The sequence below is a fragment of the Lynx rufus genome, unplaced genomic scaffold (genome assembly GCF_022079265.1).
Source record: "Lynx rufus isolate CCGP_SWC_20201006 ecotype Redwood Valley unplaced genomic scaffold, mLynRuf1.p SCAF_12, whole genome shotgun sequence".
Classification (NCBI taxonomy): Eukaryota; Metazoa; Chordata; class Mammalia; order Carnivora; family Felidae; genus Lynx; species Lynx rufus.
Window position 1 is genome coordinate 85,281 of NW_025814826.1, and position 18,739 is coordinate 104,019.

At 38.4% G+C, this 18,739-nt stretch overlaps 1 protein-coding gene and 1 long non-coding RNA gene across 10 annotated transcripts in view; one reads left to right on the forward strand and one right to left on the reverse strand.

Annotated features, from left to right (window-relative positions):
- LOC124507616 (uncharacterized) overlaps window positions 1-18,739 on the forward strand; it is a 156,930-nt gene that overhangs the window by 16,695 nt on the left and 121,496 nt on the right. For 4 of the 9 annotated variants that reach the window (XR_006961052.1, XR_006961047.1, XR_006961048.1 and 1 more), the window contains 3 exons: window positions 5,912-6,024; window positions 6,201-6,588; window positions 6,857-7,241. This is a non-coding gene — a long non-coding RNA (uncharacterized LOC124507616). Of the gene's footprint in view, window positions 1-37; window positions 541-1,840; window positions 2,054-5,911; window positions 6,025-6,200; window positions 6,589-6,856; window positions 7,242-16,895; window positions 16,938-18,739 lie in introns of those variants that run through there. The other 5 variants (XR_006961050.1, XR_006961044.1, XR_006961049.1 and 2 more) reach the window with 4 other exon arrangements.
- LOC124507605 (ankyrin repeat domain-containing protein 26-like) overlaps window positions 1-18,739 on the reverse strand; it is a 705,441-nt gene that overhangs the window by 5,165 nt on the left and 681,537 nt on the right. Inside the window, 5 exon segments of the mRNA XM_047073901.1 lie at window positions 2,651-2,879; window positions 4,126-4,340; window positions 4,879-5,169; window positions 17,793-17,886; window positions 18,235-18,287. Coding sequence (XP_046929857.1) covers window positions 2,651-2,879; window positions 4,126-4,340; window positions 4,879-5,169; window positions 17,793-17,886; window positions 18,235-18,287 — 882 coding nt within the window.

Here is an 18,739-nt window from a genome sequence, read left to right on the forward strand (position 1 = left end):
CCTGAGCTGAAGTCGGCCGCTTAACCGACTGAGCCACCCAGGCACCCCAAGCACAACTTTTTTAAACCACAGGACAGAGAACTTGAAAGAGAAAATCTTTAGGTGAAGCAAGCAAGCTGAAACTGAGGAAATTCTTCCTGAAAGCATTATTTTTTCCTTCCAAAGAAAATTTGTTTTGTCAAAATCGATCAACAAATGAGTGAACCCATGGTGTGGTTATTTACAGCAAAATTTAAAACCCAACACAGATTTCTCCTTCCCTTCTAGCATGCTTCTGTCTAACCTCTCATCATTCGTTGGTATGTACAAAAGACACAATTCACTTTATTTATAATTTAAATCCAGTCGGAAATTATAGGTGAACCTTCACTTCTCACATGTGGACTTATCTCTGTCTCCCTCCCGACGGGAAGGGAGACTCACCTAACGGGTGAATTTGGGAGACGGAGCTAAGCAGTGCTTATGTGTTTCTGGATCTCCTCTTTGAAAAGATGTGCCTGCCCACAGTAACATGAATTTGGGTCTGCTCTCAGCTCTGTGGTAAGCACCCGGCCCCCGGGGTGGGGGTCAAGCATTTGTTTCCTCAATTTACAACTGTGTGGGGAAGTGCCCGATTTGGGAGGAAGCCCAAAGTGGCTAACATAACCTAAATCGTATCCTCCAATTTGTTAGTGTTTATTAGTAATAAAGCTACTAAGTTTCTCTCCATCTCCCTGTCTCCTGTGTTCTGAATTTAGAAAGAGAAGAGCAGGGTTACTTGCCGCCTACCCAGTGTCACCTGTCACAGCTCCACCAAGAAAAATGACTAGACGACACTTACAGAAACATTCTCTTCTTCCTTGACTTCATAATTAACGTACATTGTTCAAAAGCATCGCTCACTCGAAAGAGAGAAAAAGTTGAAAGGAACCGTTTTAAGAACAAACATAGAAAGTCAGACAAACCGAGGACACAGAGGAATACATTCCAAATGAAAGAACATGACAAAACCTAAGAAAAAAACCTAAGTGAAACAGAGATAAGTAATGTACCTCATAAAGAGTTCAAGGTAACGGTCAGAAAGATGCTCAGTGAACTCGGGAGAAGAATGAATGGATCCAGTGATAACATCAACAAAGAGATAGAAAATATAAAAAAGAACCAATCAGAGCTGAAGGATACAATAACAGAAATGACAAATACACTAGAGGGAATCAACAGCAGATAAGAAGATGCAGAAGAACAGATCAACAATTTGCAAGACAGGGTAGTAGAAATCATCCAAGCCGAAAAACAAAAAGAAAAAAGAATTTTAAAAATGAGGCTAGGTTAAGGGACCTGTGGGACAACATTCAGTGTAATAATACTTGCATTCAAGGGGATCCAGAAAAAGAAAAGACAAAGGGGCAAAGAACTCATTTGAAGAAATAAAAGCTTCATTTTAAAAATTCAAATATTTGCTTGATTTAGCTATTTATAAAATGCTCTACAATCACTCATCAAGATATTTTATAAAAATAGAAACAAAGGTGGTATAAGTCAAAAAAAAAAAGGAAAAAGAAAAAAGTGCCATAAATAAGAAAGCAATTAAAGATGTATTCTCGTGTAAGAAACTAGCAACACTTTTAACTTAAAAGAGAAATTAACCTTTTTAGTGTTACAAGTTGATTTAATTCATAAAAAGGACTTACCATGGATTCTTTTTTTTTTCTTTTTTTTTAGAGTAGCCTCCATGCTTAGCGTAGAGCCCAATGCAGGACTTGAACTCATGACCCTGAGATCAAAACCTGAGCTGAGATCAAGAGTTAGACGCTGAACCAACTGAGCCACCCAGGCACCCCCCTGGATTCTTTTAAATAGTAAACATTCATATGTCGTTAAGTGTTTGGAGGATGATCATTCACTGACATACAGGGGTGGACAAACTGGATTATAGCAAAGCTTTCAAATGTTAATGAACCACTGCCAACTGAAAATAAGTCCAAGCATCTAAGTGTACCTGTGGTTACCAGGCAATAACATTTACTTTCCAAAATCAAATTTAAATGAAAGCTTTTCAAGAAATTTAACATGGGTAAGTTTAGTTATATTTACTGAATACAGTTAATGCTAGGTGTCTCTTGTGGCACACCTGGGTGGCTCAGTTGTTTTTAGTGTCCAAATCTTGATTTTGACTCAGGTCATGATCTCATGGTTTTGAGACCGAGCCCCACATTCGACTCTGTGCTGAGCACGAAACCTGCTTGGGATTCTCTTTCTCCCTCTCCTTTTGCCCCTCCCCTGCATGCACTCACTCATTCTCTCGCTAAAATAAAATAAAAATAAGTATCTCTTAGAAATGAGAGATCAAGGGACTAATATATATATGTAATATATATTATATATTAATATTATATAACTAATATTAATATTATATTAAATATTAAATATTATATTATAATGTATTATATATTATATTTTATTATATTAAAATTATATTAATATTATATAAATATAATATTATATATTATATACATATATATATATATACAATTTACCTCCGTTCTTTCTTAGCACATATAATGCTGACTTTCATCTCGTATGTGTTAGTTACTTAACTCAGAATTTTGCCAAATTAAAAGCAACAACATCAGATATCTGAAACCCAAACTAAACAGATAATATAACTAACCTTCCATAAGGAAGCCTCCCTGTCGTCATATGACAGCCGTGGGTTTATGGTAGGAATCACTAAGTTTCCTCTTGGAGTAAAGTTTCCATTGAGCATTAAATTATTTTCAAAATGTCCACAATAAGGTGGTTCCAGGCCTGGGCTCATAGTAAGGGTCCTGAGTAAAGTTTGGTGCTGCTGTCTCTCCACAAGAAAATTTGTATTGCTCTCTGACAGTCTCTCCTTAGCCCTGTGAAGATTAAAAAACACAAATACATTTTCTTTTCCCCTAAATCATTCCTAAATGACATACATTTTTTTTTAGGTTTCCATAATAGTAAATAGCATTTGCCATTGAACAGTGTTTTAACACTGAACATGTGACGGAGCACACCTACTCTCTAAAATTATACTTTTAAAATTGCTCTAAAGAAATACTTATGTTTCCAGGGGGATTCCTAACTAACAATTCAAGTTAGGGAAGGGAGAGAAGTGGCTATCAGTGATGTACATGGGTTAACAAATAATACTTGCTGTCTTCTGGAATGGCTGTACTGACAGGATCCTTCAGGATGCCATTATATATACCTACTTATATTTAGTAAACCTGTTTACAGATGTAAAACTAAACCATCCCTCAAAGACATTTTCAAGCGTTTGCTTTCACCACTCTTGTACATTTCGCTTTTTATCTCAAAGAAACTGAGCATTTGACACTGAGGAATCATTGAGACCAACAATCTCTAGGGGAGATAGGAGATGACAGACGTGTGATCAGAAAGAACTAAAACAGCTACAGAGGCAATTAGCTTATAACAGTTACCAAGGCACTGGAGGCAGAATCTGCCCTTTCTGTCTTCAGTCTTCCACAGGCCTCCCTCCCACCATGGTGCTCTTTTTAGCCACTTTGGGAATTATACTACCCTTCAGCCCTGTGTGAGTCTTTCTGTATTTCACCCGGATGCCTTTATGTAAAGTAGAAAAAGCATAAAGGATAGTTTGTCTCAAGGCCCACTCTAGGAATCATACCAAAGGTCACAATCAAGAGAATAAATGTACCAAGCTGCCAGGATGAGTAGTAGTAGTACCTGACCTTTTAGGTTAAAGATGTAATCTTCCAAAAAGAAACTCATCGACATTTCTATTTAGGGCAATTCTGACAAGCAATTTTATAATAATATGCTTCTAAATGAGAAAGCTTCGAACAATGCACTTAAAGACTAGCAGATCGGATCAATGGAAAATATACAGGGCGGGGGGTGCGGGGGTGGGGTGGGGGAAGAGGTCCTGTAAAACCGAAAAAAAGAGAAGGGATGCAAACTGTCCTGGACTAACATTTCAAAGGTAAGTGCACTTAGAAACCTCATTTTCCAAAATAACACGATCTAGTTGGCTTTCACTTCCTACTCATCTCATGATCTCGGCTCCACAGAAATTATGCTTTAGAGGCAAATTAATAAGCTAAATTTCTTGTCTATGATTCTGTGTTGACTTACCTGTTCAGCTTATTTCTCAAGGACTTTCTAAGTTTTAATTCTTCTAGGTAGAGTTGCCTGTAGGTTTCCAACTCTGTTTTAGTAGATCCTTGAGAAGTCTTCATTGTAGAGATCTGAGATTCCAGATCTTTAATTCTAAGTTCCATTTTATTTATCGTTGAAGCATGATCATTTTCTCTTAACTGGTCCAAGTTTTTTCGAGCTGCTGCTTGTTCCTAATGAAAAAAAATTAACAGGACAGTTTCAAAATAGGTATAATCTGAATAATTAATTATACCTGTTTCCTTTAGTTCTGAGTCAAAGTTTCAGAGAGAAATTTTAAATGAAAAAAAGCTCAAGTGTAAAATATTTATCATCAATGTCAACTGAATTAAACATGATTTATAAAATTAAAGTTCAATCATTCCTGTATTAGTATTCACGCAATCTGATAATTCAAATAATAGAATCAATGAGAAAATTTTTAAAGTCAACAATAATCTTAAGAATAATCCAAGTACAGTGCAATGTTTAAATCATAATTTTTCTTTTCCTCTTCATAGTGAGACTAGTTGTTTAAATCATCATTTTTTCTTATCCTCTCGATTTAGTAGGAATAATGATGAAAACTGAAATCTTTAAAGGGAGGAACAAATGCCTCCAGAAATCTACAAATTACCATAAAGCAAGTAGAGGAAACCCCTACAATACATCTATCCAAAATGTAATTTGCAGTAAAATGAATTAAAGCACATTACAGATCAATCAATTAACCTGTAAAAACAGGTTGACTTCGTGTAATTTTTCTACTATGTCCAGTCGTGCTCTTTCTTCAATCTCCCGTTTATACTGCTCCACTTGACTGCGTTCTACCATATTCATTTCCATAAATTGCTTCAATTTTACTACTTCTTGCTGTAACTTCTTGTTGTTGCTCTCTAGTTTTTCACGTTCTTCTTCGAAAGCTTTCATTGATAATAACTCTTGTTGAAGAACTTGATTTTTTGCGTCCAGGTGTAGACATTTTGAAGATGTAGTTTCCAGTTCTGTTGTAAGGACATCAGCCTGCATGAATAAAACACTACAGTTTGGAAGGGAGTGAAAAGAGTCTAACTCAAAACTACTATGAACATTTTTTTTCAGATTTTAAGTAATCTCTACACCCAGTGTGAGGCTTGAACTCACAATCTCAAGATCAAGAGTAACTGAGCCAGCCAGGCACTCAAATTTTTAAATAAACTCATTTGCAATAAAATGTTACCTGTCTTAGAATGTGGAACCTTAAACAAGTCAGAAAATCAAGAGACACGTTAAAGACATTAGGTGTTACTGAAATAGATCTTTGCTATCATTCTCTTTAGTACACAACATTTGCACTTGATTCTATACTTTTATTTTTCTATGATTTTTTCATATCTTTCTTTCATAAAATAAGTCCCCTCTTAGGAGAAAGTCTCTTAGCCCTTCCCCCATCTTAACACTCCATAGCTTTTAAAGAAGTTTTAGCAATATCATATTGACTTATGTATGCCCAAGTCAACAAATACGTCCCAAGATAAGACTCTGGAAATAAGACTCTAATTCATGAATCTATAAGTAATGCTTCTAATGCCACGGCCTGTTTCTGAACTGCAAATGTTTTATGCTAATTTGAACCGCATTCCCAGGAGAAATGATTCTCCGGGATGTGTTCAGAAATCACATCTCCCAGTATAAAACTTTAATTGGATGATCCAAATATGTTTTTGAGGCAAAAATTTTTTTTTAATTCAATACTGTTATCTTGTAATCCTTTGTTACTTTCTAGAAAATAAGAGATCATACTAAACAAAAACAACCACAACAACAAAACTGGCTGGAGTTTCAGTGATGCTGAGTTGGGAACGACTTCCATCCATTCTATATGATTGGTAAGACAAGGTGAGTGGATGTGGTGGTTTTATAAATTCCTTGATACTTCTGTGAAAATCCCTCCCCTTAAATATATGCTGGCTTCAGTAACTGGTTTCTCGTGAACAGAATATGCAGAACTGCTGTGATTTTTAAGGCCAGCTTAGAAAATGTGATACAGCTTCCTTCTGACTTTCTTTCTCTAGGGAAGCTCACCCTTAGAACGCAGCCACCACGTGGTGAGGAATCCCAGGCTACCTAGTGAGTCTTCATGTAGATACTCCAGCTGAGACTAGCCAACGTCCTAGCCAAAGGCCAGCCTCAACAGCCAAACACGTGCGTGAACAAGCCTTTAGATGATTCTAGTCTCCAGCTTCCAGTTATGCCAGCTGATGCCAAATGAAGAAGAAATGAGTTGCCCTACTCTGCTTTGCCTAAACTAAAGATTGGTGAACAAGAGAAATGCTGTTTTGAACTAGTAGGTTTTGAGGTGGCTTATTACGCAGCAGTAAATTACTACCACAGATACTGATACTAAAAATGGTGTGCTGCTATTCAAAAAAACCTGAAACTAAACTTCCTTTGAACCAGGAGGTAGGTCGAACCTGGAAACATGTAGAAAAGTGTAAGAATGAGACCCAAAAAGGGCCTCCACAAGACTCTTAGTGGAAACCTGATGGCCTGTGAAGAGGCTGACAGCAAGGGTTTCTAAGCAAGTGAAGAAAATGACACTGGACGAAAGGGAAGTCATGCTACAAAATACCTGAAAGTAAAACGGATAGGAAAGAGAAACTAAAGAAAGACTATGCAACTGAAAGGAACCAGGACTTACTGGGTTCAAGTATCTGTTTCTCATTTACAGCCTCTCTACATGTTGAACTGTCAAATAATGCTAAAATAAAGAAATGGCTTTTGGGTTCAGAGAAACTCCAGGGTGCTACCAGGAAAACAGAAAGATTTAAGGTATGCCTCCAATTTCTTTAAGGATCTTAAGACTATAAGATTTTTTTTAAAGTGGGTTCCACACCCGACATGGGGCTTAAACTCAGCACCCAGAGATCAAGTGTCACATGCTCTACCAACTGAGCCAGCCAGGAGCCCCAAAAGTAGACGAATTTTAAAGGCGTTGTCCTGTAAGAGCTTCACAGGAAACCTGAAGCGAAAAGCTTATCTCAAAAGGACTTGGGAGGGTCGCTTTGCTAAAACACGGCATGAAATCCAGTAATATTTACAGAAAACTAAAAAAGGTAAGAGATATATAGTAGCAAACATACTATTTGCTACCTTGGACTAAAAGGGGCCAAATAGTGCAAAATGAAAAGAGGCCTTTGGGTCTTAGAAGTCCCACAGGGAGGAAGCAGGATGAAAAAACAGCTGCAAATACAGGTCATTCCTTATGAAAAGGAAGGAACTAAGAGCTCAAGGAGTAAAGAAAGGGAAAAGACATGGAGAAAGTATTCTCGTGGTTAGGACTAAGTCCTAACTTAAGAACTGACAGCATGCATCAGGCTATATTTCAAAACTCTTATGGACTAGGGTGCTTCCCATCTTCTTTTTCTGAATGGGTGAGTCCTCAGCAGTTGACTAGAATGTTGCATTTGTGAGTGGTAAATAACTGTCTCTTTCATTCTCAAGTCCTCATATTGAGAACACTTGCACTCAAGGGGCTATACTTGAGATACCATAACCCAGGCAGCTTATCCCCACTGCACCTGATTAAGATGGTAAGATCTTGGACTCAAGCCCTGAACCTGATGCCATGATAACTGCGACTTGCAGGAGGTATTGGAGGGAGAGGGGAGTGAATGTATTTTTCAGGTGGGAGGAATACAAACATTTGTGGCTAGTGGGTAAAGTATACTGCTTTTTAAAGGTGTCCATAGGTTTTAATATTAATTCCACTAAAAAAAGACCATGGAACAACCTTAGTGACTTGCTCCTAATGAACAGAATATGTGACTATGATCCTGTGTGTATTCCAAGCCTAGGTGACAAAAGGCGATTCTGCCTTGCTCTGTATCTCAGGCTGCTAACTTGGAATCTAGCTCCCCATCTAGTGAGGAAGCCTAGGCCACAAAGAGGGTCTAGGTGTGTCAGTTTAAGTGTTTCTGCTACCTCCTGAACTGAAGTCCCAGGCAACAGCCAGCATCAACCACCAGACGTCAGTGAACAAATCTTCAAATGGATCCAACCCCAAACCTTTCAGTTGCCCCACCTGAAGCTGAGCAGGGCAGAGACTAGCTGTCCTGGCCACACTTTTCCTAACAGATATGTGAACAAAAGAAATCTAACCTTTGGGGAGTTTGTTAAGAAAAAAACAAAAATGATAAATTGAAAAGTGGATAAAAAAAAGAGAGAAGACACATAAACCTGTATAGGAGAAATTGTTCTCCATTAATGTAGGATGTAATAAATGTTAAGATTAATTTATTAACAACCAATGGTGCTAATGAGAAGAAGCAGATAACTAGAAGCAACATCTAAGAAGTTTTTCTCTCAGGTTTTCCCCAGTTAGGATCATATTAGCTGCTCATTTTCCATATATGGCCTTTATTATGTTGAGGTATGGTTCCTCTAAGCCTACTTTCTTGAAGTTTATATCATGAATGGATGTTATAGTTTGTCAAATTCTTTTTCTGCATCTATTGCAATGATATGACTTTATGCTTTTTTGAAAATTAATATGAGGTATCACATTCATTGATTTGCAAATATTGAACCACCCCTGCAAACCAGGGATAAATCCCATTTGGTTATAGTGAATGATTGAATGATTTTTTTAATGTTTATTTATTTTGGAGAAGGAGCACAAGCAGGGGAGGGACAGAAAGAGAGGGAAATACAGAAATCTGAAGTAGGCTCCAGGGTCCAAGCTGTCAACAGAGCCTGACACTGGGCTCAAACCGACGGACCATGAGATCATAACCTGAGCTAAAATTGCATGCTTACCTCACTAAGCCACCCAGCTGCCTCTGCCCCCGGTGAATGATTTTTTAATGTATTGTTGGATTCAGTTTGCTTATTTTGTTGAAGATTTTTGCATGTTCATCAGAGATGCTGGCCTGTAATTCTCTCTGTGGTGTCTTTATCTGGTTTTGGTATCACGGTAAAGCTGGCATAGAATAAATTTGGAAGTTTCCCTTCCTTTTATGTTTTTCTGGAACAATTTGAAAAGGACAGGTTAAACATTTTTTTTTTTTTTGTATTAGCTCTTCTTTACATGTTAAAATTTACGTCTGAAGGCATCTGGCCCTAGACTTGTGTTTGTTGAGAGTTTTTTGATTCCTGATTAAGTTTCCTTGCTGGTTATTGATTTTTTTTTCAAATTTTCTATTTCTTCTTGTTTTACTTTGGTAAGTTATATATTTCCAGGAATTTATTCAATTCTTCTAAGTTGTCCAACTTGTTGGCATACATTTTTTCACAATATTCTCTCGTAAATGTCTGTATTTCTGTGGTGTTGGTTCTTATTTCTACTCTCACATTTGTGGTTTTATTTATTTTGGTCTTTTCTATTTTCTTGTTGATTACTCTGGCTAACAATTTATCAGTTTTATTAATTTTTACAAAGAACCAGCTCTAGGTTTCATTGATCTGTTCTAGTATTATCTGTTTTTTGTTTGTCTATCATTCATTTCTGCTTTATTTTCTTTTTTTAATTTCATTTTGAGAGAGACCACACATGAGGGGGGGATGGGCAGAGAGCGAGAGAGTGAGAGAGAGAGGGAAAGAGAGAATCCCAGACAGGTTCCATGCTGCCAGCAGAGAGCCTAACATGGGGCTCGATCTCACAACTGTGAGATCATGACCTGAGCCAAAATCGAGAGTCAGACAATCAGTTAAGCCACCCAAGGGCCCCCTGCTCTGATCATTATTACTTGCTTTCTTCTGCTGGCTTCAGGCTTCATTTGTTGTTCTTTTTCTAGCTCCTTTAGGTGTAAGGTTAGGTTGTTTGAAATTTTTCTTGCTCCTTGAAGTAGGCTTATATTGCTATGTACTTCCCTCTTAGGACCACTTTTGCAGCATCTCAAAGGTTTCAGACCATTGTTTTGTTTTTTTTTTCATTTCCATTTGTATACACGTATTTTTTTAAGTTTCTTCTTGTATCTCTTGCTTAACCCATTCCAGTGTAGTAGCACGTTATTTAACCTGCATGTATTGTTTTTAATAATTAAGGCCCTTTTTTTTTATCCATTCTTGAGAATAGTCCATGTATAGTTGAAAACAACGTGTATTCTGTTTTAAGATGGAACGTTCTGAAAAAAAATCTCTTAAATCCAATCTGGTCCACTCTGTCATTCAAAGCCATTGTTTCTTTTTCTTTTTCTTTTTTTTTATTAAACATATGAAATTTTTTGTCAAATTGGTTTCCATACAATACCCAGTGCTCATCTCCACAGGTGCCCTCCTCAATACCCATCACCCACCCTCCACTCCCTCCCACCCCCATCAGCCCTCAGTTTGTTCTCAGTTTTTAAGAGTGTCTTATGCTTTGGCTCTCTTCCACACTAACATCTTTTTTTTCCCTTCCCCTCCCCCATGGATTCCTGTTAAGTTTCTCAGGATCCACATAAGAGTGAACACATATGATATCTGTCTTTCTCGTATGGCTCAAAGCCATTGTTTCTTTGGTGATTTTCTGTTAAGATGTATTTTTTGGTGATTTTTTTTTGTTAAGATGTGTTGATGTAAATGGGGTGTTAAAGTACCCTATTACTGTCTTATTATCAATTAGTTCCTTTATGTTGGTTATTGTTTTATGTACTTGAGTGCTCTCATGGTGGGTGCATAAATATTTACAATTGTTAGATCTTCCTATTGGATTGTACCCTTTATTATGATACAGTAGCATTCTTTGGCTCTTGCTACAGTCTTTGTTTTTGGTTTATTTATTTGGAGAGAGAGAGAGTTGGGGAGGGACATAGAAAGGGGGAGAGAAAATTTCAAGCAGCCTCCATGCTGTCAGCCTGGAGCCCAACATGGGGCTCAAAGCCACCAGCCATAAGATCATGACCTGAGCCAAGACCTAGTCGGTCGCTCAAATGACTGAGGCACCCAGGTGCCCCACAGTCTTTGTTTTAAGGACTCTTTTGTCTAACAAAAGTATCGCTATTTTTTCTTTTAACGTGATAAATTTTTCTCCATCCCCTCGCTTTCATTTTTTTTTTAAATAGAATTCATTGTCAACTTGGCTAATATAGAGTGTGTATAGTGTGCTCTTGGTTTTGGGAGTAGATTCCCGTGGTTCACACTTATAGACAACACCCAGGGCTCATCCCCAAAAGTGCCCTCCTCAATGCCCACCACCCACTTTCCCTTCTTACCCACCGCCCCCCATCAACCCTCTATTTGTTCTCTGCATTCGAGAGTCTCCTATGGTTTGCCCCTCTCCTTCTCTGTAACTATTTTTCCCCTTCCCTTCCCCCACGGTCTTCTGTTACGTTTCTCAAGTTCCACATAGGAGCAAAAACATATGATATCTGTCTTTCTGTGACTTATTTCATGTAGCATAATACCTTCTAGTTCCATCCATATTGCAAGAGATAGCACGATTTCACTCTTTCTCCTTGCCAGGTAGTATTTCAGTGTATATATAAACCACATCTCTTTATCCATTTATCAGTTGATGGGCATTTAGGCTCTTTCCACAATTTGGCTATTGTTGAAAGCACTGCTATAGACATTGGAGTACATGTGCCCCTATGAATCAGCACTCCTGTATCCTTTGCATAAATTCCCAGTAGTGTTATTGAGGGGTCGTAGGGTAGTTCGATTTTCAATTGTTTTGAGGAACCTACGCACTGTTTTCCAGAGTGGCTGCACCAGTTTGCATTACCACCAACAGTGCAAGCATCCCCTCACTTTCAATCTGCAGGTGTCTTTATGTCTAAAATGAGGTTTTTATAGGCAGCATACAGATGGCTCTTGTTTTTTAATCCATCCTGTCACCCTAGGTCTTTTGTTTGGAGTGTTTATTCCATTAATATACAAAGTAATTATTGACAGGTATGTATTTATTGTCATTTTACTACTTGTTTTGTGGTTGTTTCTGGAGATTTTCTAAATCCTTTATTGTTTTTCTCTCTTTGATGTCTTTCTAATTTGCTTTAATGATATATTTGGATTTCTTTCTCTTTATTCTTTGCATGGTTATTAGTGGGTTTTGTTATATGATAAGCATTAATTTGTATATCACCTCTTCTGTGTGTAGCAGTCTATATTAAATTGATGGTCACTTAAGTTAGAGCTCATTTTTTTCTCCTCCCCATGTTTTGATAAGCTATTATATTGTATATCCTTTTTTGGGGCATTCCTTGAGGATTTTTTTTTACAGAAATATACATTTTTACTGCTTTTACATTTCCTGCCTTTATACTGTCACTTTTGATCTCTCCTTTCCACTCAGAGTCCCCGATAATATTTCTTACAGGCTGATTTAGTGGTCACAAACTCCTTCCATTTTTGTTTGAGAAATTCTTTATCTCTCCTTCTATTATGAATGATAGCCTTACTGGATAGAGTATATTTGGCTGCAGATTCTTCTCATTCAGCACTTTGAATATATCATGCCATTTCCTTCTGCCTTGCAAAGTTTCGGTTGAAAAATCTCCTGCTAGCCTTGTGGGTTTTCCCTTGGAAGTGAATGACTTATTTTGCTGCTTTTAAGATTTGTAGCAGTGGGGCACCTGCGTGGCTCAGTCTGTGAAGCATGACTTGATCTTAGCTCAAGTCGTGACCTCGCAGTTCGTGCATTTAAGCCCTCCGGTGGGCTCTGCGCTGACAGCACAGAGAGTGCCTGGGATTCTCTCTCTCTCTCTCTCTCTCTCTCTCTCTGCCCCTCCCCTGCTTGTGTCTGCGTTTTGTCACGGAAATAAAAAAAAAAGCAAAAAACAAAACACTAAAACAAAAAAAGATGTTAGCAGTATATTTTGCAAATTTAATTACAGTATGTCTTGGGTGTTGATTTTGATGGAAGTTCTCTGTGCCTCCTGGATCTGGATGTCTGTGTTCTTCTCCACATTATGGAGTTTTTCAGTTATTGTGTCTTCAAATCAATTATCTGTCCCCTTCTCTCTGTCTTCTTCTTCTGGGACTCCTATCATATGAATGTTTTTACATTTGACCGAGTCACCGAGTGCCTTAAGTCTATTCTTGCATTGGATAATTCTTCTTTGTCTTCTTCAGCTTCACTGCTTTCCATTACTCTGTCTTCTAGGTCATTAATTTGTTCCTCTGCTTCTTCCAGCTTGCTGTTCATTTTTACTGCACTCTTCATCTCTGATTCTTCAACTCTTTTATGTCTGTGGTAAGGGTCTCTCGGATGTCTTCCATTCTTTTCTCAAGTCCAGTGAATATCCTTATGATCATGGTTTTAAATTCTCCATTAGGCGTGTTATTTACATCCGTCCCATTTAGGTCTCTGACCATGGCCTTATCCTGTCCTTTCATTTGGGATAAATGCTTCTGTCTTTTCATTTTGTCTGCGTATCTGCCAGCTTCTGTGTGTTAGAGAAGCCAGTTATGTCACCTGCTCCCGAAAGTAATGGACTTAGGAAAAAGACGTCGTGTAATGCCCAGGGTCTAGCACTTCAGGGAGTGTCACCAGTGTGTGCTGCATGTGTTCTGCTCTTGTGTTCTGGCTATGCTATCCTTTAGGCCAGTCGTCTGCAGAGGCTCTCGTCGCCTGGTCTGGTGAGTGTTTGGTCCCTGGCCTGAATGTAGCGGGTTTTAACTAGGTGTGCTATGGTCTGCTTATGGAATGAGACCTGTCACCACCTCTACTGGAACTGAGGCCAAGGGAAACTCTCTGGTTGGGAGATGTGGTGTGGGCAGGCATTTGTCCTGGTCTTCTGGGGGAGGGGTCTGCTGTGCTGGAACTCAAGCAAGAGTGATTGAGAAAGGTCGTTCCACCAGTGTGCAAGGGGGTGGTGTTTGGTGTAAGCAAGTTAGGTAACCAGTGTTAGCAATGCACTGCTTCCTGCAGGTGGCTTTATGTTTGTGGTGAGGGGCAGGAGAAGGAGATGGTGGCAGCCAGCGGCTTTGTTCCTACAGACAGGTCTCTCTGAACTTTGCCTCTGAGGGACGTGCTCTGAGAAGAGCAACTAATCTCCCCACTGTGTGCCCCAGGCACTCTTCAGACCACTGTACCCATGCTATATGCCCCCACGTTGTTTGCCTGCTCTCTGTCCATGAGCAGTGGAGTACCTCAGGGCTCTAAACCAGCTAAATCGGATGCCCTTGAAAACTCCAGACTTTACGCACTACTGGTTGCAAGAACTCACGAAATGCAGGCCCTCTTGTTTTCCAAGCCAGTGGCTATGGGGAAATGTTCTCTTTGTGTGTTCCCCTGTGCGTTTCTCTCTCTCACCCTTACCCACAACCTCGACTCCCTCCCCTCTGCAGAACCCAGGATCTGTTTCTCTTCTAGTCGACATTTCTGCATCAAGGAACTTCTTTGATGTGCCCTCTTCTCTCCCTTTTGTTGTGGAGTTTGTTCTGTCAGTCTTCAGGTCGATTTCTGGGGTTTTTAGGGTGAGCTGATCGTTATCTAGTTGTATTCGTGGGATGAGGCAAGCCTAGAGTCCTCCTACTCCTCTGCCTTCTTCCTGTCTCTAAGATCTTTTTCTAAGATTCCCTTCAATTCCAACAATTCTTACAAGTAGGAAGGAATGCCTCTTTAGAATGTCCCCTCAAGTTAAGGTAGAAGCACAGAGACATACGATTTGAAGCACAATAGTTGAAAAACTAGAAAGAGTCAATTTGATAACCAAAATTGGGCCTTTGGTCTGATTTCAATGAAAGGAAATAGGCAGCTTTGAGTATTTTTTAATCCATTGAATACTCAATCTTCATTCTCCTTTCCTCACTGGGGAAATAAAGAGAATGTCATGGAATCATTTTTCATCTTTTCAGTAGCAAAACAAATGTACTGTCCTTTAGCACTACTTCAATTAACTGCACATTCTCCTTTACCTTATTCCAACCTTCTTTGTGTGGGGAGGTAAGACCATTTCATCTTTGTGTTGTCCCACAATGCTTCTCCATATCATACAAGTTGGCTTCAAAAGTTTGTTGTCATTCAAATTACCAATGTAGTATTTGTCTCTGATAAATCAACTTAATACTACCGCAATTTGTACAGCTGTATTATTTTAATGATATAATGTTTATTCCATTAATTATACGCTGAGCTAAAACATATAGCTAAGCATATCTTTCTATTCAAGTGAAAGAAGGGGAAACAGGCTGCTGTGTTTTCCAAGAAAGTATGATCTGTGCCAAGAACAGGATTAACACCAGTGTTACACACAAGAACCAGGTCAGAAGAGGATCTCATTGTGAATTGCAAGATGACGGGTTAGCAAGATTGCTTAACAGGAAAGAGGAATAGCCTAGAGTTAATCTTTTCCTTCCTAGATGGTGAAAACTATGGATGAGTCTATGCATTATAATGAGATAATAAAATATAATGAAGTAAACGTTAGTAGACTGAGTCAAGAGATCCTATGGCCAAGATTTGATGGAAATGAAAGTGGGCAGCACTGACTGAGACACTAAAAGTTTGCACAGGCAGGGAACCTGGGTGGCTCAGTCAGTTGAGCCTCAACCTCTCAGGTCATGATCCCAGGGTCATGGGATCAAGACCCCTGTCAGCCTCCACACTAAGTGTGAAGCCTGCTAAAAATTCTCTCGTCTCTCTCTCTCTCTCTCTCCCTCTCTCTCTCTCTCATTCTCTCCCTACACAGCCCCCCATCCTGCTTGTGCCCGCTCTAAAAAATATATAAATATAAATAAATTAAATAAATAAATAAATAAATAGAAGTCTGAACACACTAAAGAAAGAGCATTTTATCTTTTTGAGCCTGACTTCACATCGAGTCATGGGGTCAACAAGGCAAAGGCTGGCAAAAGGGTCCTTCAAGAAACAAAAATCTCTATAGGAGCAAAGTTTAGTTCTACTACATTGACTTTTTATTATTACATAAGTGACTGGTAATTTGCAAGATAACTAGGAAAAAGTTTTCATAAAATTTGATATGGTACTGGCATAAGGACAGACATATAGATCAATGTATTAACATTGAGAATCTAAACATAAATTCTCACATTATAGTGAACTGATTTTCCACAAGGGTGACAGGCAATTAAATGGAATAAGACTAGTCTTTGTAACAAACGGTACTGGGACAAATGGATATCCACATGCAAAGCAATAAAATCAGACCTCTACCCCATAGCATATATACAAAATTAACTTAAAATCTAAGAGCTAAAATGATAAAACTCTTAGAAAAAAGCTTATGTGTATATGTTTGTGACTGGATTTGACAATGGATTCTTAGACATGACACCAAAAGACAAAAGCAGATTAAGTTTACTTCATCAAAATTAAAAACTACTATGCTTCAAATATCACCATCAAGAAAGTGAAAAGGCAAGTGACTAACTAGGAGAAAATACCTGAAAATCCCATATCTGCTCAGGGATTTGCATGTAGGACATTTAAATAACTCTTCCAATAATGAAAAGACAATCCAATATAAAAACACACAAAAGAATGGATTAGTTCTTTAAAGACGATACAGAAATGGATAATAATCACGTTAAAAGGGAGATGTTTGGGGTTCCTGGGTGGCTCAGTCAGTGAAGCTTCTGACTTGGGCTCAGGTCACGATCTCACGGTTCGTGGGTTCGAGCCCCGCATTGGGCTCTGTGCTGACAGCTGGGAGCCTTGAGCCTGTTTCAGATTCTGTGTCTCCCTCTCTATGACCCTCCCCTGTTCACGCTCTGTCTCCCCTGTCTCAAAAATGAGTAAAACGTTAAAAAAATAAAAAAAGAAGATGTTATATATATATATATATATATATATATATATATTTTTTTTTTTTTTTACCATGGAGTATTACTCAGCAATCAAAAAAAGGAATCTTGCCATTTGCAACTACGTGGATGGAAGTGGTGCGTATTATGCTAAGTGAAATTAGTAGGAGAAAGACAAAAATCATATGACTGCTCTCGTATGAGGACTTTAAGAGACAAAACAGATGAACAAAAGGAAAGGGAAACAAAAATAATATAAAAACAGGGAGGAGGACAAACACAGGAGACTCATAAATATGGAGAAAAAACTGAGGGTTTCTGGAGGGGTTGTGGGAGGGGGGATGTGCTAAATGGGCAAGGGGCATTAATGAATCTACTCCTGAAATCATTGCTTCACTAAATGCTAACTAATTGGGATGCAAATTAAACAAAAATAAAACTAAAGATACAACAAAAAGAGTAACACCCCCCGCCCTACCAAAAAATTTCTCAACCCAGGAAGCCTCTGGTTGGGGATTTAGGAGATAAGGACCTTCTCAAACTCTCACTGAAGGGTTGAGACTACAAGAGAAAGTCAGATTTCAAGATGACATGATCACTCAAAGCGTGCAGAAGTTTGAAACACGCTGAAAAATATTAGCAGGGACTCTCACACATCCGTATGCCAACGTTCACAGCAGCATTATTAACAGTAGCCAAAAGGTGGACTAAACCAAACGATCACTGTAGTATATATAAAATGTTGCTTTTTTAGACTCTCACAATGTTTTTATGAAAATCTCACTATAAACATCATTATGAGTTCAATCAATTTCATCTCTATAGAAAAATTCCATCGCTAGTACCAGATAGCAACAATATCAACCAAATATTTGGATAAGTGAGCCTTTCCATGTGATCCAAAACATTCTTATGTACTACTCCTAGTGAAATAAGGATTCCTTTTCAGTAGGACAGACATCAAGAGACTGACTTACTCTACTTGTCCTTAACAAGTTGCTCGGAAGATTGTGAATTTGGGCCGCTTGCTGTTTGATGGTTTCTTCTGGGCTGGCATTTTGCACTTCTAGCCTAAAACGCAGATCTTAAGGTAATTATTATCACACATAAGTTTCCAAAAATACCATATAATTTCTGAACAAATGAGGGTCTTACAGAAATTCTTTACATTGTATCAAGAGGAAGATTTGGCAATTGAGCCATTTTTTCTCGTTGTCTTTTGTGGATAAGGTGCAAAATTGAGATATAATGTGCCACAATTCTGCATTTCCAAATAACTCAAAGCTGGAATTTGTATCCAGTTTAACAAGGATATACTGGCATAACTAATACATTTCTCATACTACATTGCTTATCTGCTTAATAAAAAGCAATCTATTTTCTTTGAGGATTAAATTATACTTTTCCATATGATCTTACGTCTTCTCGGCATATCTTATGGCCTCTGCATGTTGATCCTTTGCTTCTTGCAACTAAAATAAAGAAAAAAATATAATTTTAACTACTGACAATCTAGTAGAACACCATCACCTGTTTCTGTAACTAAATGTTTTTTTTTTTATTTGAGAGAGAGAAAGAGAGAGAGAGAGAGAGAGAGAGAGAAAACACACACAAGTGGGGAATAGAGGCAGAGGTAGAGACAGAAAAAATCGTAGGCAGGCTCCAAGCTCAGGGTGAAGCCTGATGTGGGGCTCGGTCTCATGACTGCTCTCATGATGTGGGGTTTAGGATCATGACCTGAGTGGTCACCGTAATTCTAAAGGACGGCAACCCCTGACATTAAGTCCTTGCCCCTTGCTATCTGTGTTTTGAATTGCTCTTAAGGCTTCAAAACCAGATTCTCTAATTCACATTTCTAGCGTTGGCCCCTTTACCTAGGCCATGTGTACTTTTTGCTCTTCCATCTAGGTGCTCATAGACAACA